Source organism: Bos indicus x Bos taurus, chromosome 5, assembly GCF_003369695.1.
Source record: "Bos indicus x Bos taurus breed Angus x Brahman F1 hybrid chromosome 5, Bos_hybrid_MaternalHap_v2.0, whole genome shotgun sequence".
Taxonomy (NCBI): Eukaryota; Metazoa; Chordata; class Mammalia; order Artiodactyla; family Bovidae; genus Bos; species Bos indicus x Bos taurus.
The window spans coordinates 110,811,807-110,839,589 of record NC_040080.1 but is presented as its reverse complement, the minus strand read 5'-3'; the positions used below and the strand labels follow the sequence as shown (position 1 = coordinate 110,839,589).

The 27,783-nt window shown below is 35.6% G+C and overlaps 1 protein-coding gene across 6 annotated transcripts in view; it reads right to left on the bottom strand.

Moving 5' to 3' along the window:
- Positions 1-27,783, bottom strand: part of PPP1R12A (protein phosphatase 1 regulatory subunit 12A) — a 167,358-nt gene that overhangs the window by 57,912 nt on the left and 81,663 nt on the right. For all 6 annotated transcript variants that reach the window (XM_027543288.1, XM_027543287.1, XM_027543286.1 and 3 more), the window contains exons 3-8: positions 17,885-18,003; positions 9,976-10,135; positions 5,076-5,220; positions 3,700-3,774; positions 2,519-2,607; positions 2,195-2,352 (exon numbers count right to left, since the gene is read on the bottom strand). In XM_027543288.1, the coding sequence (XP_027399089.1) occupies positions 2,195-2,352; positions 2,519-2,607; positions 3,700-3,774; positions 5,076-5,220; positions 9,976-10,135; positions 17,885-18,003 (746 nt within the window). The remainder of the gene's footprint in view (positions 1-2,194; positions 2,353-2,518; positions 2,608-3,699; positions 3,775-5,075; positions 5,221-9,975; positions 10,136-17,884; positions 18,004-27,783) is intronic.

The window sequence follows — 27,783 nt, the reverse complement described above, 5'->3', positions numbered from 1 at the left end:
ATAGTCAATAAAGTAGAAATAGATGTTTTTCTGGAACTTTAAATACTTGTATTTGAGTCAATTTAAATTTCAATGGTGTCATTTTATCTTTCAAATGAACTAAACAAATTTAACTGAAGTATTATTAGATAAACATGTACATTAATCATATTTAAATGAGTAAACTTTAATTTTACACAATATACGAAAATTAATGTTTATTACAGAGTATTATACAGTATCCATGTAAAGCAGGTATTATTACCCTGATTTCAGAGAAATCAGATTAAATAACTTACATCCATAATTACATGCATGAATCAGTTCATGTTCTTGAACACTGTACATGCTGATTTTCATATAATTTGCTTTTATAATTAGAAATATTTTAATTAGCATGTTATACAAATAAATTTTAATATTCAATGACTACCTGTTGTTCTACTTCCAATTTTACTTATACTACTGTGTCATCAAGGCAAACGATATGCTGACTTACCTGACCAGCAATGTGATAGCAATAAATAAAAAATTATTAATAAATCCCTAGAGTCTAAAATCTAGCCATTTTTAAACCTCAAAAACTCTTTGTGTATTTCCACAAAATAATTTACTTGTAGTACTAGTAAGTTCAAGAAAATAAGGAAATTCATAACAAAGCACCTGGCAACAAAGCTAGCCTGTACCTATTTAGCGGTATCTTGTTTTTAATGGGAAATAGAATTAACAATATGTTCCTTGACATGTTTATTTAGTAAACTTTAACTTCTCACATTTTCTTAGAGAAAATATTTTGCTGAGTGAGTAAAAATAGTCTGATTCAAAACTGCTGTTGTTGAGTCCAGAGGAAACAGGGGGAGTTCAAGGGATTCTAGGGCTCCTTTGTGTTTACCACTTGATCACCAAACTAGTCCTGAGATTATGATGATAGTCTTGCATTAATAAAAATCTTAATGGAAATGAAATACTATTTCTGGTAAATATGTTAAAATGCCAAAATGCCAGGTTACACAACTCAAAGATGGCAATACTGGAATCTCAAACTCTTCAGAAGTTTTGAGTGATCAGGCAGTAAAGAATAAAAGCAATTCAGTAAACAAAATTTATAAAAATGTGAGCCAGAGGAAAAAAATATAGAAACTATACCCTTGATAATAAAAAGGATTTAAATTGTTATAGCAAAACAATCTGGCAGCATCTGTGAAAAATGAAAATATGACTCAATGATCCAGTTTTTCAGTATATCTATTAGAGAACCTCTTGGACATATACACAGGGAGATAATTATAAAATGACTGCTCCAGGACTGTTTACAATAAAACACTGGGAATTAGGTTAATTTTTTATCAAAAAGGAAGTCAATGTATTTAATGAATATTATACAGTAACTGAAGGGATAGATTATATATAAAAAGATACAGATAGATAGAAACAAAACTTTTAAGTAAAAAAAAACAAGCTGCATAACGATTTCTAGGGTAGAAAATGAAACACAAAACAACCTTATAATTACTATATATTATTTTTGAATGTAAGATAAGAGTATAACAATGGATTAGGAGATTCAGGAAAAAACTCATGATAGTGATTTGGGAAAGAAATGAAAGAGAAGTAGACCAGGGTGATGATTAAAGAAGACAACAGTTTTAATTTTATTAAAAGAAAATTAAAAACAAATATAGCTAAAAGTCAATAGCTGCTTAGTTTTGGTAGTCTGAGTATGAAAGTTTATTATATTTTTCTATATATTTAAAATTCCTCAAAACAAAATAAAGTTCCCCACACGTCTACAGGAAAAATTCTTGGGACTCAGTCCCAACTTTCTATTACTCAGGAAATACTTGGGAGCCAGCTTCCTGTACTTGGGTCTCAGAAAGCAGCAGGAGCATTCTTGAATTGCTGGGAACCCATCTAACCCTATCTGTACCACCCAAAAGGAGTCTTCAAAGCTTCTTCACCTTCTTCAAACTTAAAAATATAAGTCAGTGAAACACAAAGGTGATCAAGAGCATACAGGTAATTAGAGAACAATACAATCACAACTATACTTAACATTCTAACACTCCTGAAAGGTAATTTACAGGCTTGTTGCTGGCTTGGCAGGTATCTTAAATAGCATGTCAGTCTGAAAAGTTTCAAAATTAAAGTCTGACCTCATCTTACTTTATAGTTCATCAAAATTTCACTAAAAATCCTTTTATCCTTCACATTTTACCTGTTTCAGCTTCTGATTCTGAGTCATCTTCCTCATCTTCTTCACTAGAGCAACTAGATTCATCTTTCTTTCCTTCTTCTTCATCATCAACCTTTTCTTGTTCCAGAGATTCAATACGGGATGCATTTTTCTCAGGCTCAATAATCAATGTCTCTTTACTGTAAAAGGAAAAAAAGCCTTAAAATAATTATAAAAACAAAAGGTCAAAATACAATATAAATGTATTAATTTTTCTCAGATCCACAAAATCTAATAACCATATCTGTGGCTATCATGCCAACTCATTTAAAAAAAGAACAAAATCTCCTTTAATATTTTACTTACTTTTTAAAGGTCTTCTGTGACTGATTATTATCCATATTAGCTGTTGATTCAATTAGTGGAGATTTCTTTTCCCGTTTTTCACTATGGAGCTTTATAAAAGTTACGCAAAGAAAAATAAGAATACTATTAAAATAATATAAATCAGCAAAATACAGAATTTAAAATAGTAATAAAGTAGCCTCCCAAACACTAAATGAAAACAAACAGATAGAACAAAGATTTAAATTTTACCTAAAAAGAAAAGGGCTTGGATAAAGAATAAAAAAGAACTAGACAGTTAAAAATGTCCACAAAGGAGAGTTCTCTGGTGGTCCTGTGGTTAAGATTCCACCCTTCTGTACAGAAGGCACAGGTTCAATTCCTGGTCGAGGAACTAAGATATGCTATGCAGCCAAAAAAAAGGGGGGGAGGTGCTCCACAAAGGATTAAGTTGGATTTTTTTTTAAAGATCCCTCCAACTTTAGTTTACTGAAAAAGCCAGAGTCCATTAATCATTTAGGATGTCTGATAATACTTAAACAATTGCTTCCTAGTTATAGGAAGCAATATATATATATATATATAATATATATATATAATATATGTAAAAAGCAAAACTGTTTGCTTTTCTAGGGTACGCTATTTTTGAAATCTGAGATTGTCTCCACCTTCTAAGCAAACCTCCTTATGAAATCACAAAAACATTATTGAGAACATACACATTATACAGGGCTTCCCTGGTGGCTCAGTAGGTAAAGAATCCACCTACAATGCAGGAGAAGGGGATTCGATCCCTAGGTTGGGAAATTCCCCTGGAGGAGGGCATGGCAACCCACTCCAGTATTCTTGCCTGGAGAATCCCGTGGACAGAGGAGCCTGGGGGGCTACAGTCCATGGGGTCGCAGAATTGGGGTCGCAGAATTGGACACAGATTAGCAACTGAGCACACACGCACATACATTATCTAAGTATTCCTTTGGGAAGGGGAGGCTAGAGAAATGGGGAAAGGGCAACACAAAAGGCTAAAAAAATACCACCACTACTCCTTTATTCTCATTTACTGTCATTTAATTTGTTTGCTGGGAATACCTTAAAACCAAACAGTACAAAATATTATAAGAACACCTTTTCAACTGTCTGAAATTCAGTGTTATAAGGGGATTCACTAATAGAGACAATTTTTAGATAGTCATCAAACATACCAGATTTTGCTTCTTTTGCAACTCTTCTAAATATCCTAAAATGTCCTCATCTGCTACATCAAAGGCTGTCTGGCCCTACACAGAAAACAAAGGGTTGGTGATGATAAAAAGTTATCAATAAATTATGCCCTCAGTGATTCTCTATAAATCTACAGAAAGAATTAGGTAATTTTTTTTATAGTAGCTACAAAACATGGTACAAATGATTTGAAGTAGATAAATGAAAAATCCATGTGAGGAAGAAGCAACTGATATACATCCCCTTACTTATTTTGGTAACAGCTTTATTGATCTATAGTTCACATACAAGTCAACTATTTAAAGTATGCAATCCAATGGTTTTTAGTATATCCACGAGTATCACCACAACCAGTTTTAGAACATTTTCATCATCCTCAAAATAAATGACATACCCACTGCAATCTCCTCACCATTCCTCCTTGCTCGCCCAGTCTAAGGCAACCACTAACGTACTTCCTGTTACCATAGATTCTTGTTACCTATTCTGGACATTTCATATGAAAGGAATCATACAGTATACAGTCCTTTGTGACTGGCTTCCTTTACTTAACATACTGTTTTCAAGGTTCTTCCATGTTGTAGTAAGTATCTACTTCCTTCTTTTTTCAATTGCTGAATATTATTCCATTGTATTGTACACCATAGTCTGATAATTTATTCACCGGCTGATGGACATCTGCATCTGCTTTTGCTTTTCTGGTATATAATGAATAACACTGCTATGAACATTTGTATACAGGTTTTTGTGTGGACATCTGTTTTAATTTTTTTGGGTATAACAGCTACAAGCAGAATAACTGGGTCATGTAGTAACTCCAAGTTTGCCGTTTTGAAATCTTATTTCTATTTTACCACCATAAAAATTAATTAAATTCTTACTAGAATAATAAGATAAATATATGCATTTCAAATATACTTAAAAGTTCATCTAGCCACAGGTATGACTTAGTTTCAAAAATCAGTCCAGACAAACATCTGTCAATCTGTTTTTATTCACAGTGGGAAAGACAATTTTAAAGAGCTGGTGGCCAAAAATAATAAGGATTTTTCTTGTTGCCGGCTTAGTCCTTATAATAACCCTACTGGTACAAGTTTCCAGAACACCAGAAAGTTCATTGTTTAGAATATACTCTACCTTATACATTTGTAAAGTTTTAATTTATGAGTTTTTAAATATAATATCAATGGAAGAGCCTCATAAGTAGCGGGAAAAGACTTAATAATAAAAATGAATAAACAACTGACAATTATGAAAAGCTTAACACAATTATATAATGTATAGTCTCATAATATTTTAAAGACTAAAACTCTATTTTTAAAAGTTAAAATATTTAAGGTACATTTAAAAGGCCTACCACTTTGTTGACCATCTCCATATCACACAGATTGTCCACTAAAATCCGACATGCTTCTTCTTTACCCCAATGAGCTGCAGCATGAAGAGGTGTCCAGCCATCATAATCTTTAATATTAACATCATAGCCTGCCTGTATTAAAAGTCTAAACAAATTACAGTGAATTAGATAATCATTAAAATCTAGAAATGAGTGAATATAATCAACAGCTGTATACCATGCACTTAAACAAAAATTTGCAATATATTTCTTTTCATAGTTCAAAATTTCTCCTCCCCTCAACAAATTAACTAGGGCAAAAAAAAGTAATTCTCAGAAAACACTGAAATAGAGAATCCTGAGTTACTGCCATAATAATGAATTCAGTTTTGATCAATTCCTCATAATTATTCCTCTTAATGACTGTGTCTTATGGTTTGGTATGATATTGATTCTTATTAAGATGTTTCTAACTGAAATTTTCACAGGGAAGTCTATGATTTTTCAAAACTACTAGATCAATTTGTATGTTAAACTGATTTATTATAGGAAATGGCTTCCATATGATATATCATGTCAGGCTGAACACGTTCTCAAAATATACTGGGATTAAACAAACATTTGTAGTGTTATTGTTGCTTTCCAGTTAAGGAACTGGTTTATGAAAGCTTTCATGAACCTTTATGATCTACCACTGGAAATTTTCACAAGAAAATGACAATCTGTTAGAAACAAAACAAAGCAAAACAAGTATTCTGAGGGGTTGAGTCTATTTTCTGTAGCAGTAGAAAGCAGATATTCTAATCATCAACAAAGCTAGAAAACAGGAATACATTTTAATACAATGCAAAAAGTTACATAAATGTTAGTATGCCCTTCTAACTATATATTGACATCAACTTTTATTTAGAAATTAAGCTCATAGAGATCAAAGAATGGGTCTATAAATTGCACACAGCACAGCCCCACACACAAAGGCGAACACTAAATACCTCATAACTCAAATCTGGTTAACCTTTACCTTACTTTCCAAGATGTTGACCTTGAGAAGGGCTTCTTTTTACCTACAGGAGGTGGTAGTGATAGCTAACATATAATCATTTATTTATGTTTAAGAACTGATTTCCCTATTTCCTAACAATATCTAAAGAAGATGTTTCTATTTATGGCTCCATAGTGGAACCATCTTAAGAACTTGTTTAAAAAAAAAAAAAAAATTCCCCATCTCCACCCCAGTTCCACTGAATTAATCAGCATTTTGGGAGATGGGCCCTGTCAATCTGTGTTTTTAATAAGTCCTCCATATGACCTCACATCACTGCCTGTTATATGACTGCAGATCAACATTTAAGAGCCACTGATCTACAAAACAGGCTAGCAGATATAAGTCTGAAGCTTTAAGTTAAAAAAATATCGCCACTAACACATACATTATCAGATATTTTATTAATAGGGAAAAATAAAAATATATCCACAATTAGGAAATATGAACTGTAATAATGTTAAATACCCTGCGTGGTATTCTAAGTACTGGGGAGTCTGTGTGGAGAGAAAAGTAGAAACATTCCCCTCTCCCCGCTCCCAACTATAAGGCTCTCTATATACCAGGCCATGCAAGGGTACTCCAAAAATATAAGATGGTATTTATTATACTCAAGGAACTTCTGATGGAGGACAAAAGTCAAGTAAAACAACAATCAACCCTCACAGACACGTTTACGGTGAAGCTGCTTTAGAAGTACAGGGCTGAAAAGCCTAAAAGTCAGCTGAAAGGGGCTGTGTGTTTGCAGGGAGGGGATAAAGGGGGAGATGCTGACATCCGAAACGGATCTCTTCTATTTATTTTTGATTTCATATGTTCTTTCCTAAGTAATACACTCCCAAGTTTCAAAAATAAAAAAGAATAAATGACTATATAGGAAAGTCACTTTCCCATTGCTGACCTTTAGCCAACCAGCTTCCCCTCCCCATAGATAACCATACTACAATTTTTGATTAGATCCTTACAGAGAGATTTTAGGCATATATATAAACAGATACAACTTAAATTTAAAAAATAAATAAATAAACACAAATGAGGCACAGTTCTATCCTTGGGTTGACACTTAACACATCCTATTGCTCCTTTCATATATTAGGTAGTGTTTTAATCATTACAGAGTATTCTAGTGAAAGGATGCATCATAATCTAGGCAATCACCCACTCCAATCATAAACAACGCTGCTGGCACATACCTTATTTCCTAGGGGAGAGTAAGAATATCTGTAAAAAAAATTCCCAGAGGTAATGCTGCTAAACCAAAGGATAACTGTTACTTTGATAAAATTTGCTCAATAGTCATTTTTAGTTCTACCAATAACATAAGAGAGTGCTTTTTCCCAACTTTGTCGACACTGTGCCAAGCATTTTGATCTTTGCCAGTATGATAGATGGAAAATGATGATTCATTGCAGCTTTATCTGCAATTATTATGAATGAGGCTGAGCTTTTTTTCCCATAGACTGAAGAGCCTTGAACTGAGTCAAAGAATCAAAAGGAATTTACTTCTAAGTTGAAGAGATGGTGAATGAAGGTACCTAGACAGAAGTAAGAGTATGCTTTAAGACATCATGACAGAACTTAAAGAGGATATATATAGTTGGACTCATGAATGCCTGAGGATCAGTGGTAGCAGCTTAGCTTGACAGAGAAACCAATGGCCAGATGACTGATGGTCTTATGTGCTAGGCTGAAGAGTTTAAAATTCATCACAATTTCTAAGAATCTTAACGAAGGACATTAAGAGCCTATATAACTAAATTACAAATACCACTTGGAAGCAGTCTAGAAATCCATTTAATAGGGTAATCTGGTACTCATATATACATTCACAGAAACAAGAATTTTAAGAAACAAAATTATCTTCACCATATGTAATACTCTTTGATATTTTCAATTATTTTCTTTTAAATGCTGTTTGCAATTCACTAAGTGCATTTCATGACCCACACTAATGGGCCTTGAAAGTTTGGAAAAGTTTTGTACTAGGGAGAAACAGATGAGACAAGGAAACTAATTAAAGAGTTAAATGTACCATTCTAGGAGAAGGCTTAAGTTCCTGAAGTGAGCAGAGACTGAAATAGGAGGAATCTAGAATAACTGACCCATCACTGTTCTTACGGAAGAGAGGGAATAAGGACAGATTTATATTAGAGGCCCAGATGAAATAAGCGCAACATAAAGGGTGCAGTAGATTTTGCTGAGGGCCAGTCTTATTAGCTTTCACATACATATAACAAAAGTTATGCAATGAATTCTTTTTTTATACATAGTTGCCAACACCTTTGCATTGCATAAGAAAAAACCAAAACGCAAATTTGTTGTGACATAAAAGAGCTTTTCCTAAGAATATTTGTTGGTCAATAAGTAAGTCCCCTATATACAAACCTTTAAGTTTGGAACTTTCAAAGATGTGAACACATATTCACACGTCCAATCACAGAAGTTGGTTCACGTGCCTGGCGTACACCACCACGTGTGTGCGTCTACCACAGTGGTTGTGCTTTTGAGTACTTTACCATTCAGTACTGTATACAGTACAGTAGTACAGTACCTTTATTTCAAGCCTAGGATTCCAGGAGCAAGCGTAAAAGCAGCACTGATGTACCTGGTGCTGCCAAGAGGTACCAAGCAATAACAATGGAACAACAGTGACAGTAATTAAGAGAGTGGAGTGAGGTGAAAAGATGGAACTGGAGGCCCAGAGAAAGGACGAAGAGAGACAAGAGGAAGAAGTTAACTGAAGAACAGAAGCGATTTACGACACAGGAAATGGCAAGGGGAGTTTCTTCATCTGAGGAGGCACAGAAAGCTTTTGAGTCACAGGACCCAAATGCAGAACAGGACAGGAAGGTTGCAGCAGCCTTTCAGAATGCCATCCAGTGCTACCGTGACATCTACGAGAAGAGAAAAAAGAGGTACTACCCAGACAACACTGGGTCATTTTTTCAAGAGGGTAGATAGAATTGAACCCAGCAAGGAACCAGAACCTGTGCCATCAACGTCAAACATGAGTGACACTGCAGCTTGTCCTCTGCTTCCTGTTGCTGATGATCCTTCAGCTCTACCATCTCCCACCATCTCTCCCTCCTCCAGTCAGCAACTCTTTCTGTCTGCTCATTCAATGCCCACCCTGTATGCCAGCTACTGTGTTGTAGTACTATACTTTTCAAGGTATTGTACTGTAAGATTAAACAAGTTTTCTTTATTTCTTGCTTGCCTTTATATATTATTTGTGTGAAAGTATCATAAATCTATTAAGCACAATACTATATAACCAATTGTGTTAATTGGGTACCTAGGCTAACTCTGTTGGACTTACAAATTGGTGTTATGAATAAACTCTTGGAACAGAACTTGTTCATAGATAGGGGACTTACTGTATAGTCTAAGTTGCTTATGGTTTAATATTATGCTAATGGCTCTCTGAATTCCAGTGCTCACATAGTGAAAATCTTAAAAAAAAAACCAAAATCAGACAAATTATATGTAAGTAAATAATCAGTACGACTCTCAGAATTTGATAGTACATATTATATACAACATTGTTCTTAGTTTCTGTATCCAGAGCTCACCTATCTGAGAACCTCAAAGAGACTCTAATAATTTACCAGACCAGAAGGTAACACATAATGGTTGTCTGACACTTAAATTTTACTTATCAGAAAACTGCAATGGAAAAAAACAACAGGAGAATAATAAAAATCTGAGAATGAAAGAACTTCAGAAACAAAACAATAACATTCATTTAAGTAATTTTCAAAAACTGTTTCAAAATAACATTAGCAGGTATCTTAAAAAAGGAAAAATGAAACAAAGAAAACAAAGCAGAAAAACAACTGTGAGAAGCACAGAAAAACAACTGTGAGAAGCAATACTTACTTTAAAACTTCTGTATAGCCCTTGGCGGCTGCAACGTGAAGCGCTGTACCTCCAGATTTTGCATGCCGGACATCATTTATATGACCACTATTTAACCACTGTCTGGCATCTCTAAGCATTATTCGTTCCTCTTCTTTTCGAGCTGCTTCTATATCAACCCCTGATATGATAAAAATAACTTTTTATTTTTTTCTCTATAGAAAATGTTTTTGTTTGGAAATAAAATTATCTCAATCATTTTAAGTGAAAATTAAAAGTGATATTATATTTTTGAAAACTGGGCTGCCTAGAACACGCTGGTTAAAGAAATGCGGGAATACTGTAGATATTTTATTAGCATTTTTAATTGACTACTTAATTTTTGTCCTTACAATATTTTTTTGGCTTTTTTATTTAACCTTTTCTGCTTATTCCTTTTGTTTTTGAATATTTGAACATTCCCGAAGGTATATCTTCCTTTCGTCTAAAAAACAGATTTTTTTAACACAATCATATATATTTAAGTCTCAATTTTCTATCCACCTGCTCTGACTAGTTCTCTGAACTCTAGCCTAGTAGGCATAAATATTTATTAAAACACTTCAACTTGGAGGTCCTGTCTTCATGTAAAATTCAACAGGCCTTAAGACAGGTTATTTTTTAACCAACACAGTACACTGTTCATACCGTTAGTATCAGTTTTATAATTTTAATAATAAGATTTACAGATGTTTATTCATTTAAAAGCTTGAAGCATTGTGCTAGTTGAGGTGATAAGGTGATAAGCATTGTGCTAGGTTGAGGGAATTCAGAATGGAATAGAACCTTCAAAGAGCTCAACATTCTAAGAAAAAAATTAAAAGAGAAAAGTTAATCCTGAAATTCTTCAGTAATCTCATGTTATCTTATGTTTTCAAATGCTGGCTATTTAAAAAACAGCACACATCACATCATTTACACTTTAGAAGATCATAAGTTTTAAGAGTTTTTAAAAAGGTGAAGATACTGCTTTTTTATCTTCTATCCCCATCATCTGGATGGGTACCTGATCTAAAGTAAAAAGGATCAGTAAATGTTTACTAAATGAATACTGTTTAGTTGCTAAATTGTGTCCGACTCTTTTGCGACCTCAAGGACTGCAGTCTGCCAGGCTCCTCTGTCCATGGGATTCTCCAGGCAAGAATACTGGAGTGGGTTGCCAGTTCCTTCTCCTGGGCATCTTCCTGATCCAGGTTTTGAACTGGAGTCTCCTGCATTGGCAGGAGGGTTCATTACGCTGAGCCACCAGAGAAGCCTTAGGTTCCAACACTTGCCTAGAAACCTGGAGGTCATCCTTAATCCCTCCCTTTACCTTATCTCCAGCCCTCATCCAATTAGTTGGCAGATTGTGAGTTGCCATCTCCTAGAATGTCTTTGTAATGGCTCCTTGCTGCCGCTGCTAAGTCACTTCAGTCGTGTCTGACTCTGTGCGACCCCATGGATTGCAGCCCACCAGATTCTGCCGTCCCTGGGATTCTCCAGGCAAGAACACTAGAGTGGGTTGCCATTTTCTTCTCCAATGCATGAAAGTGAAAAAGTGAAAGTGAAGTCACTCAGTCATGTCCGACTCTTAGCGACCCCATGGACTGCAGCCTACCAGGCTCCTCCGTCCATAGGATTTGCCAGGCAAGAAGAGTACTGGAGTGGGGTGTCATTGCCTTATGCTATTTTAATTCATATCTTATATCTCACACTTTGATGACTACAGCTGGCCCTTAATTCATTCACCTCAGTCCCTTCTGAGTCATTCCCCACATGATCACAAGACTGGTTTTTCGGTATTAAAATATGATCATCTCACTTTTCTATAAAAACCTGTCACTGATTGCTAAGCTCTTATAAGACAAAGCTCAAGCTCTTAAGTGTAGCATACAAAGCCATTTATGATTTGGTCTCAAGGCATTTTTAATCTCTAGTATTTCTCCTCTATCATCACCCAGCGCTCTAACCATCTGGGATCTTCACATAGGTCAAGTACATCACTTGCTTGTGCTACTGTGCAAGCTGTTATCCTCTACCTGGAATGTATCTTTATCTTGCTTGCTTTATTTATTCAAGACACAACTGAACTGTTGAACTGAAGCTCAATCTTAAAAAAGTAGGCAAAAATGGAAAAGTATTTTTAAAATCCCAAGATTACAGAAGTACCAGCTAAAGTCATCTTGAGATAATAACATCTAGAGATCTTATTACCACATATGAAAGAAACTAACAGTAAGACTTTCCAAACTGACTTCATAAAACAATTATATGTATAATATAGAACAAATAAAACCTATTAGTTACAAAGCATCACCATTTCTATAAAAAATCAATTTTACATTATAAATTTCCTATCAAAAGATAACCAGCCCATCTTATTGAAGATGTCTTCTAATGTTATTCATAAAAGAAATTATAAGGCTGCAACTGTAATACATTAAGAATATTTCTACTAAAAGACTTTTCTCAGACTGATTTATTTTCTTATGCTTTTTTTTTTAACTATGTCTTTTAAAACATGAACCTATTTATTATCTTTATCCCTTTTCTCTTTACCATCGTAAACAGCCTAACTGTTACTATCTTTTATTATTCTAAATTTCCTCTGGACTTGAAATAAATAAATTATCTACTTTTTACTTCTGGATTTATCTAATTTCATGCTATCTTTATCTTATTACAAAGCAATTACCCTCTGTTGCCACCAAATTGTGCCTTTATATAAATTATATATAAAAACAACTCAAGTCTAAAATTTAAGTATATGTGAAGGGAAATTTCTTATGTTTAAGTAAATTCAGTTACCAAAAAACCTAACAACACTTTTCTTCCTTTTAAAATCTTTAAAAAAATACCAATGATTACAGGGATGGACAATTACGTATTTTTTAAACCTCATCAGACAATATAAATATATATATAGAATATATATATAGAGAGAGAACAATACTTGTTTTCTAATTCCAGTATTTTAACTAGGCTAGTAACCTTCAGACAGCCATAACTTCTTTCAATATTAGTATAATGAGTTAAGAACACAGACCTGAATCTACACTGCTTGGTTTCAATCCCTGATCTGCCACTTACTAGCTCTATCATCTTGAGCAAGACACAATCCACACTAACATTCAGTTTCTTTATTTGTGAGTTAGGAATAATCAAAGTAACTATCCACAATGTTGTTGTGAGGATTAAATTAATTAATATATGTGAAGTATTTAGAAGAGGAATAAGCAGTAAGGTGTTAATTATCATGATCAGTTCTAAAAGTCTATGATTCTGCTTCTCTTTTATTGCCTTGTGGACTAATAGGGAAAAGATCCTATAAAGCATTTTACTGGTCTTTAATTCACCTACTGGTCTTTAGTTTACCTATAATTGCAAAACTTTTAAACAATGAAAACAATGTATACTGAACTAAATGGGGTATGATATAATAAAGTGACTAGACTATTTACCATCTGTCAGTACTATTAAGAAATAATAAATGTTAGCTTATAAAAAAATGTTAGTCAATTCTCTTAGGTAAGAAAACATAAAACTGAATTGGAATTTGGTTAGAAAAGAGGTGCAAAAATTGACTTGTATTCCAAGCTAAATAAAGAAAATTACTTTAAAACATAAATCAGAAATACTTTCATCTACTATTCAATTCTTACTACTTTCAAAGGAAATTTACTTAAGCATGATTAGTTGTTAATCATGTATATCAGAACAAGAAACAAGAGCCAAAAGAATGACTAAAGAATTTTAAAATATTAAATAATAACTTTCATATCAGGATAAATAATTTGAGAAATCTTGTCATTACTAGCGATATATTTAGGAGGCTCCTTTTATAAATTGTTCAACTCTACTGATAGATAGAGAGAGATGCCCCTATCTTTTTTCCTTTGGAATAAAGTTATATTATATAAGTCATGTATTCCCATTTATTATTCCCATGAATAAATGAACATCAGGAAATATTTCTAGGAGACATTCCTAACAGAGTGCAGTGTGGTACTGTGATGAAGAGTGTGGGGCGCAAGGTATCTGCTACACTGTTTGGGACTGAACCACATACAGCACCACTTTCTACCTGTTTGACCTTGGGCAAATCTCTGAATCTCCTTTTCTCATCTATAAAATGCAGTGACAGCACTATTAACCTTGTAGAATTGCTCTAAGGATGAAATGAAATAATTCATGTAAAGTCTTCTGCTCAATAACTAGTATTTAGATATTTAAAAAAGAGGTAGCTTTTATTTTTAGTATCAGTGCTTCACTTTCAGTTTCAGGGTCATATTATATATTATTTTCCAGAATTTCTCATCTATCATTTTTCCAGATTTACATTTTCCATCCTGACATTGCCTAGATTCCAACATGGCACTGAACACTGCCATTCAGATGTGCTTTAGCAACCACAAATTCAATACACCTCAAAACAAACTCATGCACGTTCTAAATTTGTTCCTGCTTTGTTCCACCTTTTTGTGTGAAATCGCCCAATAATCACATCTTAAACTGGAAATCTCAGGAGGCAAATTAGCTGGTCTCAATTCTTCCTTCAACTCCATATTCAATTACTCACCAAGCTGTTTTAATTTTACCTTAATATTTTCTGAAAACAACCCTGGATCTTTGCTCTCTTCCACCTTAAATATAATTACTTTGGCCTTACTGGTCTCTCACCTGGATTAAGTGAAGAGTCTTCCTCAGGGAAGGCATGCCAACATATATTCCCCATTTGAGTTCATCCTCCAGATTACCACCAGCTTTATTACTAAACACCAAATCCAATCAGGTTAATTTCCTGCTGGGGATCTCTGTTGCATCTAATGCCTACAAAATAGATGTCCATCATCTGGCTCTAGTCTAATCTTTTCAAGTCTCAATCTCATACTATCTTGATTTTCTTACTCCCTTCCAACTCTAGTGAATTCTCTGCATTTGCTATGTTTCCGATCCCTTTTTTTTTTGCACTTGTTGATAACCCCTTCTGACATGCCTTTTTTGTCCATCATACCTTTTCTCTGCCAAGCAAACTCCCTCTCAAATGTCCTCTCTCGCAAACCCTTCCCGCTACTGAAAGCAGTCAGTCACAGTCTTTCCTGTTCTCCCGCATCGTCCCGCTCCTGCCTGTGGTTTAGCGCACAGCACTGTAAAGTTCTGTTTATGGAGCTGTCACTTCCACCACCCTGTGAGATCCTCAAGAGCAACGTTTGTTCCATTTTTTTGTTTAAATACCCAGCACTCAAAACAAAAGTGCTGGCACATTAATCAAAATTGAATGAATCATTACAACTAAAATCAGCCTTGCTAACGGTTTCCTTTATATAGAAAGAAACTAAAGACAAGAAGTTTTCAGTACATCTCCATGCCTTTCCCAGTTGCTATCTATCTGGGTACTAATCAGGGCAAGATGGACAGATAAGGTACTCTTTCCTTCTAGGTTGTGGTGTTTTATACCCACTCTTCTGCTTTCTTCAAGTCTTGACTCTCCCATTACTCCAAAATCGCACGCTTAGGACAGAACTGTTCGAAGCTCTTCTGCGGATTTCTCCAAGCTCTAGTTTATGACTACTGTTGTAACATGGACCTTGTTTCTTCTGGACTCCAGGTACCTTCAGCTACTTGTTACAATGCTTCAGCTCTATTTAAGCATTTAAATAGTTCCTCAGTTTTAGTGCCCAAGATTTGTTTTTTAAACAGCCAGAAGTGTGTGTGTGTTGAGTCATGTTCAACTCTTTGTGACTCCATGGATGATAGCCCACTAGGCTCTTCTGTCCATGGAATTTTCCAGGCAAGAGTACTATTTCCTACTCCAGGGGATTCTCTACCACAGGATTGAACCCGAGTCTCTCATGTCTCCTGCACTGGCAGGTGGATTCTTTACCACTGCGTCACCTGGGAAGCCCCAAAGCAACCAGGTAGTCCTTATGAATTTTCCCAATCCCAAGAAATAAAAATTTCTTTTCACTTAGCTTCTATTTCTTTGCTTTTATTTAATGAACCACACTTCCGCAAGACTCAGCCCTCTCTAAACCAATACTCCATATCTTATACAACATAGTTCTTTTCTGATAATACTCATTCAATCACTGCCTAGACATAATACTACAGTGGAAATCACAGTAATGTATATACACGTTTTTTAAAAATGGAAGTAAAATATACTTAATAAAATTTACTATCTTAATAATCATTTTAAGTAGACAGTTCAGCAGTGTTAAGTACATTTACATTGTTGCTCAATCTTCAGAACACTTTTCATCTTGCAAAACTGAAACAGTGTGCTAATTAAACAACAAATCCCCATTCCCACCTCCTCCCAACTCCTGACAACCATCATTCCACTTTCTCTAGGATTTTCAGTACTTGAGGTACCTCATGTAAGTGAAATCAGACAGTAACTATCTTTTTGTGACTGCCTTATTTCACATAGCATAATGCTCTCAAGGTTCAACCAGGCTACAGCGTATGTCAGAATTTCCTTCTTAATGCTGAACAGTATTTCACTGTAAGTATATACTATATATTGTTTATTCACTCACCCATTGATGAACATTTGGTTTTCTTCCATCTTTTAGTTATTGTGAATAATGCTATAAACATGGGTGTATAAAAGTCTCTTTGAAACTTTCCTTTTAATTCTTTGGTTATGTGCCCAGAAGAGGAATTGCTTTATATTTATTGAGATATAATTCACACAATTTAAAGTAAACAATTTAGTGGTTTTTAGTAAATCTGCAGAGTTGTGCAACCATTACCACAATTAGTTTTGGAACACTCATCACTCCTAAAAGAAATTCTATCCATAAGCAATCATCTATCACTATAAATTGACATCTCCCAAATGCATATCTCTAGCTTGTACCTCTCTCTACTAACATATTCAACTGCCTGGATATCTAGCAGGCAAAACAAACTTAACATGTCTAAAAAACGAAGCCCTGAACCTTTCCATATAAAACTTACTTTTTCCACAATATTCACATCTCTCATAAAAACTTCATCCATCTAGTTGCTCAAACCAAACCTCAGAATCTTCCCTGCCTTCTTCTTACATGCCCTACTTTTAATCATGCGATGATCTTCTTGGTCAAATCTTCACAATATATCTAAAACCCACACTTTTCTCCTCACTTTGTCTACTACCACCCTACTTCTCCCCTTGCCGTTCCCGTACTGCTGCCCTTACCTTGCTACAATCCATTCTCAACACAGCAGCCCCAGAGACCCTTTCTACAATAAATCAGATCATGTCACTCTTCTAATCTCAGTCTCTCCACTGACCCCCAATTTCACTCAGATTAAAAGCTAAAATCCTTCCAATGGCCCACATGGCCTTGAGTGATGTGGTCCACTGCTCCTTCTGGGACCTCATCTCCTTCCAGCCTCTTCCATGTTCTGTCTGCTTCAGTCACACGAGTCTCACTGCTCCTCTGAAAGCATCAAGCATCCTCCCATCCGCGAATTCACTGCTCCCACGGTATGCAGTGTTCTTTCCCCAGACCTGTATGATTCACTCCATCGCCTGGAGAAGATCTTAGCTTAAGTGCATCCTTATCAGTGAGGACTTCTTGACCGTTCTATTTAAATGTGTCCTGTTCGCCCCGTACACTTCCTTTCTTCTTTGTCTGTTTTACTTATCTCCAAAGTTTTTATTGACAGGTAACTTTATGCCTGATCCTACCACTTACAATGTACTTCTTTCAACTTGAAAAATATTAAAAAGATGTAAAGTTAAGAATCATACACTTGTTCAAGTAGAACCTTACTGCACATATTATTAAGTAAACTGATTTTTTTCACACTCAAATTATAACTGTCCTTCAATGTCAACAATTATTTATTGAAAAAGTATTGTACTTTACACAAGACAGTTTTAAACATGCTTTCCGTTTAGGCTGCTTTACACTACCTTGCCGATTAACTTCATTCTGCAGTAGCTCTTCCATTGCCTCCTCCTCAGCGATATCTAAAGGTGTGTCTCCTTCACTGTTGACAGCTCCTACATGTGCTCCCTGACCAATCAAAAACCTGCAGAATTAAAGGGAAGAGAGTTAAGCAATGATGGTATCATTGAAATAAGACTAAATGAACAGCTAATGAGGTAAGCTTCTATGCAAGAGCAGCAATAAAAACAAAGGAAAGCATAGGCATTATGTAAGCTTTAAGAAACTACCATAAAGCATGCTTTCTTTTCTTTTTAAAATTTCGTTTTCCTAATTTTTCTTAAGGAATACACTAATACAATACTAATACAAACACATATTAATATTGTACAAATACTAATGCAAAAATGTCATTAAAATACCACAAATATTGTAAAACAATTATGAAATCTTTCATAGGATTATTTCAGACTGTCTCCATTAAGATTTTTCATTATCTCCATATTGACTAGTTCCCTAACTGATCTTCACACTCCCAGTCTCATGCCATAAGCAAAAGTTCCTAACCCGAGACTCATGAATATAATGCAGAAAGTCATTCAGCTGGTACAGATATCTTAAAATACTGTTCATGCTCATCACTATTTTGAAATTAAGGTAATTAGCAGATCAACTAGGAGGTCTTTTTAATGTGTTACTGAAGAAGAATACACATAATGTGCACTATTTTATGCATCTGAAATACAATACTAAGAAGAGATTCACATGCTTCATCACACCTGCCAAAGGGATCAAGGGATCCAGATGGTTATGAATCTCTTTCACTAAACAAACTGCATATCTTCCAGAATCATTTATTTGACATGACTGGAGTCAATTTTCAATTAAAGATTCTCGGAATGCTTGTCCATGCTAGGAGAAAACACACATGGCCCTTATTGATCTGGTTTTATCTTCTTTTCAGTCTCGTACTCTTCTTTCCACATTTTAGATTCCAATAATATGAAACTGTTTGTAGTTCCAGACTAAACCATGTTCTTTTGGCATCCGTGATTTTACTTTTCTTTATGTAAAGAATGGTTCTTTTTTTCTCATATCCCTAAATCAATCTACCCTTATTTGTTTTTATAGGCTACATGACAATATATGCATTATAAAAACAGTGAATAAGAAAAAAAAAAGCCCACAGAGTTTTTTAAAAAGAAAAAACTCTATACCTCTTTTATTGTCATGTTCCCTCTCAGAGATAAACACAATCAATAGCATGGCAAGGATCCTTCCAGTTCAGTTCAGTTCAGTCACTCAGTCATGTCCGACTCTTTGCGACCCCATGAATTGCAGCATGCCAGGCCTCCCTGTGCATCACCAACTCCCGGAGTTCACTGAGACTCACATCCATCGAATCAGTGATGCCATCCAGCCATCTCATCCTCTGTCGTCCCCTTCTCCTCCTGCCCCCAATCCCTCCCAGCATCAGAGTCTTTTCCAATGAGTCAACTCTTCGCATGAGGTGGCCAAAGTGTTGGAGTTTCAGCTTTAGCATCACTCCTTCCAAAGAACACCAAGGACTGATCTCCTTTAGAATGGACAGGTTGGATCTCCTTGCAGTCCAAGGGACTCTCAAGAGTCTTCTCCAACACCACAGTTCAAAAGCATCAATTCTTCGGTGCTCAGCTTTCTTCACAGTCCAACTCTCATATCCATACATGACTACTGGAAAAACCATAGCCTTGACTAGACAGACCTCTGTTGGCAAAGTAATGTCTCTGCTTTTGAATATGCTATCTAGGTTGGTCATAACTTTCCTTCCAAGGAGTAAGCGTCTTTTAATTTCATGGCTGCAGTCACCATCTGCAGTTTTCTGTAAATTTATATGTTTGTATATAAACAAATATACATAGTTACTTTTGAGGTTCTTTTTGTAAAACAAAATTAATGGGATTACTTTAAATGCACTAGAATGCAACACTTGCCTTTTAATAGCTGAAAAATATTTCACGATATGACTGGATCAATTTTTTTAATACTATCCTGCTAATGGATGTGTTCTTAAATGGACATTTGACATTATCAATCTTTAAAATTTTTCTCAATGTGATGAGAATAAAACACCTTATCATCATTTTATTTCCTGACTACACAGGAGGTTGAAAATATCTGGTTATGTTTACTAGCTTTGGATTTTCTCCTTTTGTGAACTTTCCATTTACATTTTCACTTTTATTTTTAACGTCTGCATTAATTCAACAAACACTTAACGGATGTTACAGATTGAGTGACTTTGTATTCCTCCAAAATTCATGTTGAAACCCCAAACTACCAACGTCATGCCATTAAGAGACAGGATTTGGGAAAGGAAATTTAGGTACAGATCAGATCATGAGGTTGGAGAATCCATGATGAGATTAATATATTTAAAGAAAATAATAGAGCTCACTGTCTCTCTACATTTGAGTACACAGCAAGATGGCAGCCGCCTCCAAGCCAGGAAAGGAGCCCTCCCAAGACACAGAATTGTGTGTCTTAAACTCTCTAGTCTCCAGAACTGTGAGAAACAAATGCCTGCCATTTAAGCCTCCTAGTTTATAGTATTTTTCTTACAGCAGTCAAAGCTAAGACAAGTGTCTACTATGTATTGAGCACTCTGTTACATGTCAGAATATAATAGCAAACAAAAACAGATGCAGAGCTTCCCCTCAATGATTTTATAATCTAGAAAGAGAGCTAGATTATTTATCTAAATTAATGTAAAACTTTGATGCCTTATGACAGAGACTTTTATCTCTATAAGTGAATTAATAGAATTTTGATTTAGTAAGGTCAGGAAAGGATTCCCTGAAGAATATACAGGTACTAGCAGCAAACGTAACGGAAGGAGTGTGTGTGCCAGAACCAAAACCCTGTGACAGGAAACATGTATAACTAGACAAGTGCTTATGTGCGTGTTAAGTGGCCTCAGCAGTGTTTGACTCTGCAACCCTATGGACTATGGCTAGACAAGGGCCTGGTTCATTTTCCTGGGAGTAACTGAAAAAGAATTAATCAATCTCTACATAGTTTCTGTCATGTACACCCCGAAGTTAGTGTTTATTTTGTAAGATCCTTAAATGATCATTTATGTGTTTCAAAAAGATCACTTTGTGCAGTATGGAAAACAAATAGAATGGAGAAAGAAAGCAGGCACACCAGCTAATGAGCTACTGCATCAGAAGAGAAAAATTATGTTGGAAGTTTGAATTTGATGGAGGAAATGGATAAATTTCAGAGATATCTAGGAGATCCTAAAGATCAGCTAGATATAAGAAGCAAGGGCGAGGAAGGTATCTATGATAAACTGAAGTTTTTAATTTGTATGGATGTCTATACTAATTAATGATTCACAAAAAACTAAGTTATTCCCTACTTCTAATAGACATGTTGCAAGTATATTGTCACTACATTTACATTACACTACATTTACTATATGGTCACTACATTAAAAAAATATTTCTGACAGTATTCTGTTATGAGTGAAGTTTAAAGGTTATATGAAGTCAGGTCTGTCAACTTTTTGGTTTAAGAAGGATTTTCCCAACTAGGTATGAATATGTATGTGGAGATATAACTTTTATAAGACAGAAAGAAAGAGAAAGAGAGAAGAAGGAAATTATACCATAAAGTTAACAGAGGTAACATTAGGAGGGTTTTGCTTTGTTTTTTCATCCATGCCTCACGGCACCTGGGATCTCAGTTCCCCAACCAGGGATTGAACTTGCACCCTCAGCACTGGAAGTGTGGAGTCTTAACCACTGGACCACCAGGGAAGTCCTGCATTAGGAGAGATTTGTATTAGTGGGGATTTTTCAGAGGTGGTGGGGAGGGAGTGGCATTTGTTATCCTAGTTTTCGGCAGCAAGTTCATTTTGTGTATGTATATCAGACCACAAGAGTGGCTACCATGCCATTTTGCAGCCTGGTATTTTTAGACTTAATAACATGTTATAAACATTTCTCCTTATATGAAGTAATTTTCATTTTTATGATGTTCACAGGACGTCTACAAACAGAAGTCACATGTGAATTGAAGCAACTTTTTCTGTTGCACAGTCTTTAAAGTCGTAATATAAAAGAAATGAATAACATATACATACTATCGTGTGTAAAACAGGTAACGAGCAGGAAACTGCTGTATAACAGGGAGCACAGCTTGGTGCTCGTGATGATCTAGAGGGGTGGGTTGGGGGGGGGATATAAATATATGTGAAAGTGAAGTTGCTCAGTCGTGTCTGACTCTTTGTGACCCCATGGATTGTAGCCCATGGAATTTTCCAGGCAAGTGTACTGGAGTGGGTTGCCATTTCCTTCTCCAGGGGATCTTCCTGACCCAGGGATCAAACCCAGGTATCCCGCAATGCAGGCAGATTCTCTGAGCCACCAGGGAAGCCCATAAATAAACATATATATATATAATTATGGCTGATTGGTGTTGATGTATGGCAGAGATCATCACAACAATGTAAAGCAATTATCCTCCAATAAAAAAAGAAAAGTACTGAAGAATATTTATATACTATAAATGAATAAATCTGGAGGGGAAAAAAAAGATATTAGTGCAATAGTAACTACTATGCTCCAGGAGAGTAGGTAAGCATTCTGCTGCGCAAAATCTCAATCAAACAATCAGATATTTAAATAAAACCACTTATATTTTGCTTATATGCGTGTTAAGTTGCTTCAGCTCTGTCCAACTCTTTGTGACCCTATGGACTGTAGCCTGCCAGGCTCCTCTGTCCATGTGATTCTCCAGGCAAGAATACTGGAGTGGGTTGCCATTTCTTACTCCAGGGGATCTTCCGGACCCAGAGATCAAACCTGTGTCTCCTGTGACTCCTGCATTGCAGGTGGATTCTTTATAGTTGAGCCACCTATATTTAGCCTAGGTATTAAAAATCATTCATAAGATGTAAAGACAGAATAAAAGGAAGACACTCAGAGTGGCTGCAGTGCTTGCAGCAGAGGGAAGCAGAGTCTCAAGGAGATACCAGCTCAAAGCCAAAAAAGAGTCGATCTAAAATTTATATAAACAGGAAGGATGTTAAGGGAAACTAACAAGAGTAAAGCTCTGAAAACTGCTGGCAGGAAGTAGGCCCTGGAGCAATCCCTAAGCCAAAAGTTTAGGTATAAATATGTATGCATACAATTCACAAATCTCTCTAGCACTCTCAAACTACTATTTGCAAATGTAAATTTTAAAAGAGATATGTCAATCAATAAATAAACCTCATGGCATTTTTATTTATTACCATGAATAATCTGAAAAAATCATTCAAAGATTGGTTTGGTGAGGAAAAAAAGCATAAACATTTAAATTCCGCAGACTTTGGGTGTGATTCCCACTTTAGTTTCTTAACAGCTGTGTGATATTCATTAACTTAAAACATTTGAAACCTAGTTTATAGATAACTTACAGGGTTGCATTATGTTTAAATGAGTTGATGTCTAAAAATAAAAGTTAAAATTCTATCTTTTATCACATCATGAGAAATCATCACATTCAGAAAGCAATGTTTAAGATAATTTATGAAACAAAATAATGGCGATCTGGAATACCAGAAATTCACTTCGTGGGACCCTTGGAGATACTGAAAACAGACAGCTAGATTTCCTTCAGAACAAAAAAGGCTGGGTATTATAAGCAGCTCATGGGACTCCTGATTAGGAAAACACACTATATTTAAGATTTCTTGAGGGGGAAAAACAACAACAACAACAAAGATTTCACATAGGAGTCCCAAAGTGGAAGTCAGAATACTAGGCTGTTTCTCAGACAGGTGACTTTTTAGAACACTTCGGGGTTTAAAAAAGAGGGAGGGGGCAGGCTTGCTCAGTCATCTTTGACTCTGCGACCCCATGGACTGTAGCCTGCCAGGCTCCTCTGTCCATGGGGACTCTCCAGGCAAGAGAGTCATTTCCTCCTCCAGGGCATCTTTCCAACCCAGGGATCGAACCCACATTACCAGCGGACGCTTTACTGCCTGAGCCACAGGGAAACCCAGGAGATGCCACCTATTGAATGATTAAAATCATTATATATTATTGGAGTGAAAAACGGTGGATTCACGGCTAGGTTTACTGAGATTTACGCTAATCTAACAGTTGTAAGTCAATAAATAATTTTGGATAATTAATAAACCTCAAAATCAAGATATGATCCAAAGTATATAAAATTACTGCTTATGCGTTAATCTAAAAATCTAATAAAAGGTGTAAAATTGTTAATCAAGTTACTGTATGCAACTTGGATGTGGTATATTAGATGGGTAGGATTCTATCTTGGTTAGAATGATTCGGTGTCAACTGAATTTGAACCACAAATTTGATGGATTCTATTAATTATCTTGGATTCTGAGTTTTGTCAAAAGCCAAACTACAGAAGAGACTGCTTGATAAAGGGAAATAGTTCGTTTTAAAAGTCTATCTTTAAATTAGAAGCTAATGAAAACACAGTGATTAGAGACAGAAATTTCATCAGCAAGAACTGAATAATGTACATTGTTATTTACTGGAGAAAAACTAGTATCAAGAGGTTGTTTTAACCAATACATAGATTTTTCATGTATTCAATCCATGAATTTTTTAAAAATCGAAATGTCAGTGTAGCCTAAAGAAAAAAGTTCTGTTACACAGATGAACTCAAGGTCATTACGGTAAGCAAAATAAACTAGTCACAAAAAGCCAAACGCTGTGTGATTCCACTCATATAAAATGTCTAAAGTTATCAAAATCATAAAAATAGCAGAGAGGAAGATAGTTATCAAGGAACTAGGGGAGTGAGGAGGGGAAATTAGTGTTTACCAGGTAGAGTTTTAGTACTGCAAGATGAAAAAGTCTATCGCGATTTGTAGCAAAAAAAAATATGAATATACCTCCACTCCAGTACTCTTGCCTGGAAAATCCCATGGATGGAGGAGCCTGGTAGGCTGCCATCTATGGGGTCGCACAGAGTCTGACACGACTGAAGTGACTTAGCAGCAGCATTATTAAAATTCAATATTACGTTTCTATCACAATTAAAAGAAACAAAAAAGTCAGAAAACCACTTAAATAATTTTCTTGAAAATTCAAATGAATCGCTCAAAACCATCCAATGAGACAGAAATTATGAAAATTAAGCTACCTGAACTTTTCAAAGATGGTAAGTAGAACATTAACTTCAAAAATAAATGGCATTTACTTTTTAAGTCTCTGAGCAACATCATAAAATAAGTATAAATAACCTTATGCATCTTCAGTGGGAATGTACTCTGCTATCTCATATTTAAAGTTCTTTATCATAATAAAAAATAGCTGAAAATAATTGTAACAATAAGAATCCAAACAAAAGTTATGACCTGGGACTTCTGAAAGTTTTTTTTAAATTAACAGTTCTTTCCTTCCGCACTTGACAAATGTTGTGCCACGTCTTTCTGGTCTCCATGTTTCTGAAGAGATGTCTGTTTTAGTTCAATCCTCCCCGCCCCAATCTTAATTTCTCACTGCTTCGAATTTTTGTCTTTAGCTTTCAGAACTGAAAGGTTTATCCTGTTTCAAATTTGCTAAACTTCTTGAATCTGTAGGTTTATACTTTTGCCAAGTTTAAGTAAGTTTTTAGCTATTATTTATTATTTCTTTAAACACTTCTCCAGCCATGCCCTCTCTCTTCTTCTGCGACCCCAAAGGCATAAATGTGAGCTCTCTGGTATAGTCCCACTGGCCCTTGAGGCTCTGTTCATTTAATTTTAGTCTAGTTTCTCTCTGTTGCCCATCTTGGTCATTTCTATTGTTCTGTTTTTCGGTTCACCAATTCTTTCTTCTATCCCCTCCATTCTGCCGTTAAGCCTATCTGTTATTTATTTCAGTTATTATATTTTTTCAATTCCAAAATTTCCATTTGATTCTTCATCTTATATTTCTTTGCAGACTTTTTTTGGCTGCAACTTTTTTTCATTTGTTTCAAGCATACTTGTAATTGCTTGTTGAAGCATTTTTGTGATAGATGCTCTTACAATCTTTGTCAAATAATTTTAAGATTAATATCTCAGTAATCTCAATGCTGGTCTCCATTGTCTTTTTCATTCAATTAGAGATTTTCCTTTGTATGACAATTAATTTTCATTTAAAATCTGGACACTTTGAGCACTATAAGAGTCCAGATCATGCTTAAATCTTATATGTTTGCTGATGTTTTTGGCCCTGCTCTAGCAGAAAAGATGGGAAGGGGCTATCTCATTATTACAAAGTAGGGGTAGAAGTTCAGCCTTCATTGAAACTAGAGATGGAGCAACTCCCTGTCACCTCTGGTTCCCCAAGCCTTCACTGATACCTTCCTGGCTGAGGAGGAGTGGGTGTCTCACTATGATGCCCTATGCGGCTCCCACTGACACCACAAGGGGAGAGTTAGGCCTCTTTCTTGACGGGCAATGGTGGAAGTATAACCTCTCTACCACACCTCTTCTGACTTCACCTACGTGGGGAGGTGGAGGTGCTCCTTTTTACTACCAGGTGGGGGTGTAAGTCCAGGCTTCCCACATGGTCTCCAGTGCAAATTAGGGAAGGGCTAGTTAACCATCTGATGAGGATGAAAGTCTCAGCGGGCTCTGTAGCTCACCTAATCTGACATCATGACAACACGGGGTACTAGGGCACCTCGTGCCAGCCTGGTAATGTTGGAAGTCTATGTTTCCTGCTTGGCCTGTGCTAGTGAGGGTGTGTGTGCGAACTGGATTTTCTTGCAGTATTTGGTGGAGTAAAGAGTAGGTTTTTTGTTTTTTTTTTAAGGTTTTAGGGTGTCTCTCTCCTAGTACTTGGCTAAAAGGGTTACGCTTTGTTGGGGCTCTCTCTGAAGGCAGTGGTGTGCAGCCACCATTGTTTCTGAGTTAAGTTTCCTCAGTGTGGAAACTGTTATCAGTTTTGAAGTGTGGTACACTGAGACAAAGAGAAAAGCCAAAAACTCACTCCTGCGTCACTCCTTGAATCCTGAGATCCTAAGTTGTTCTGACTTCTTTCCACTTTTCAGAATCTTTGTTATCTTATATATAATGTGCAGGGTTTTTAGTTGTACTTAGCAGGAAGAACAGGGAAAAGCATATATATTCTGTTTTCCCATACACAGAAATTCTCATTTTTAACTGTCAGGAAATTATAATGTTTATAACATTACCAATTTCAATCTTAAAAAAAAATCAATTTGTCAAAATCCCTCAGGTGAAAGTATTATTTTTATATGTAAATCATGTTATTAGTCCAATAACATGGACGGCATCACTGACTCGATGGACGTGAGTCTGAGTGAACTCCAGGAGCTGGTGATGGACAGGGAGGCCTGGCGTGCTGCGATTCATGGGGTCGCAAAGAGTCGGACATGACTGAGTGACTGAATTGAACTGAACTGAACATGGATTAATGTGGTCCTGATACCTTGACAAATACCTGACTGAATTTCTGACATCATGGTTTCACAGTTATGTTCTAGATACAATAGCGAAGACCAGGCTAATACATGTGAGAGAAATGTATTTATTGTGAAAGTGGGCTGTTTTCCAACTGTCTAGGCACCTGGATAAAAACAAATTCAAAATGTGTGTAAGTATTTACATTCCTCTCTTCTCTTTGCAGAGTACCTTTAAATATAGGAAATTCTGAAGGTTCTGTCTTCACTATTTATTTAATTATTCCCCAGAGCAGTGACGATACGTCTTTAAAGATGCATACTTGTTTATTAAGATCAATTACATGCACTGCTGTCCTACTTTATTACTGCATCTTCCAATTCCCAGAGGCAAAAATCCTACTTATTGCATAATAATTCTAAGATGTAAATTCCCCCAGATTTTAATATTGCTAAAATCTACAATCAATGGAACTTACAATCATACATACAATGTATAACAACGTGGCCATCTTTATCT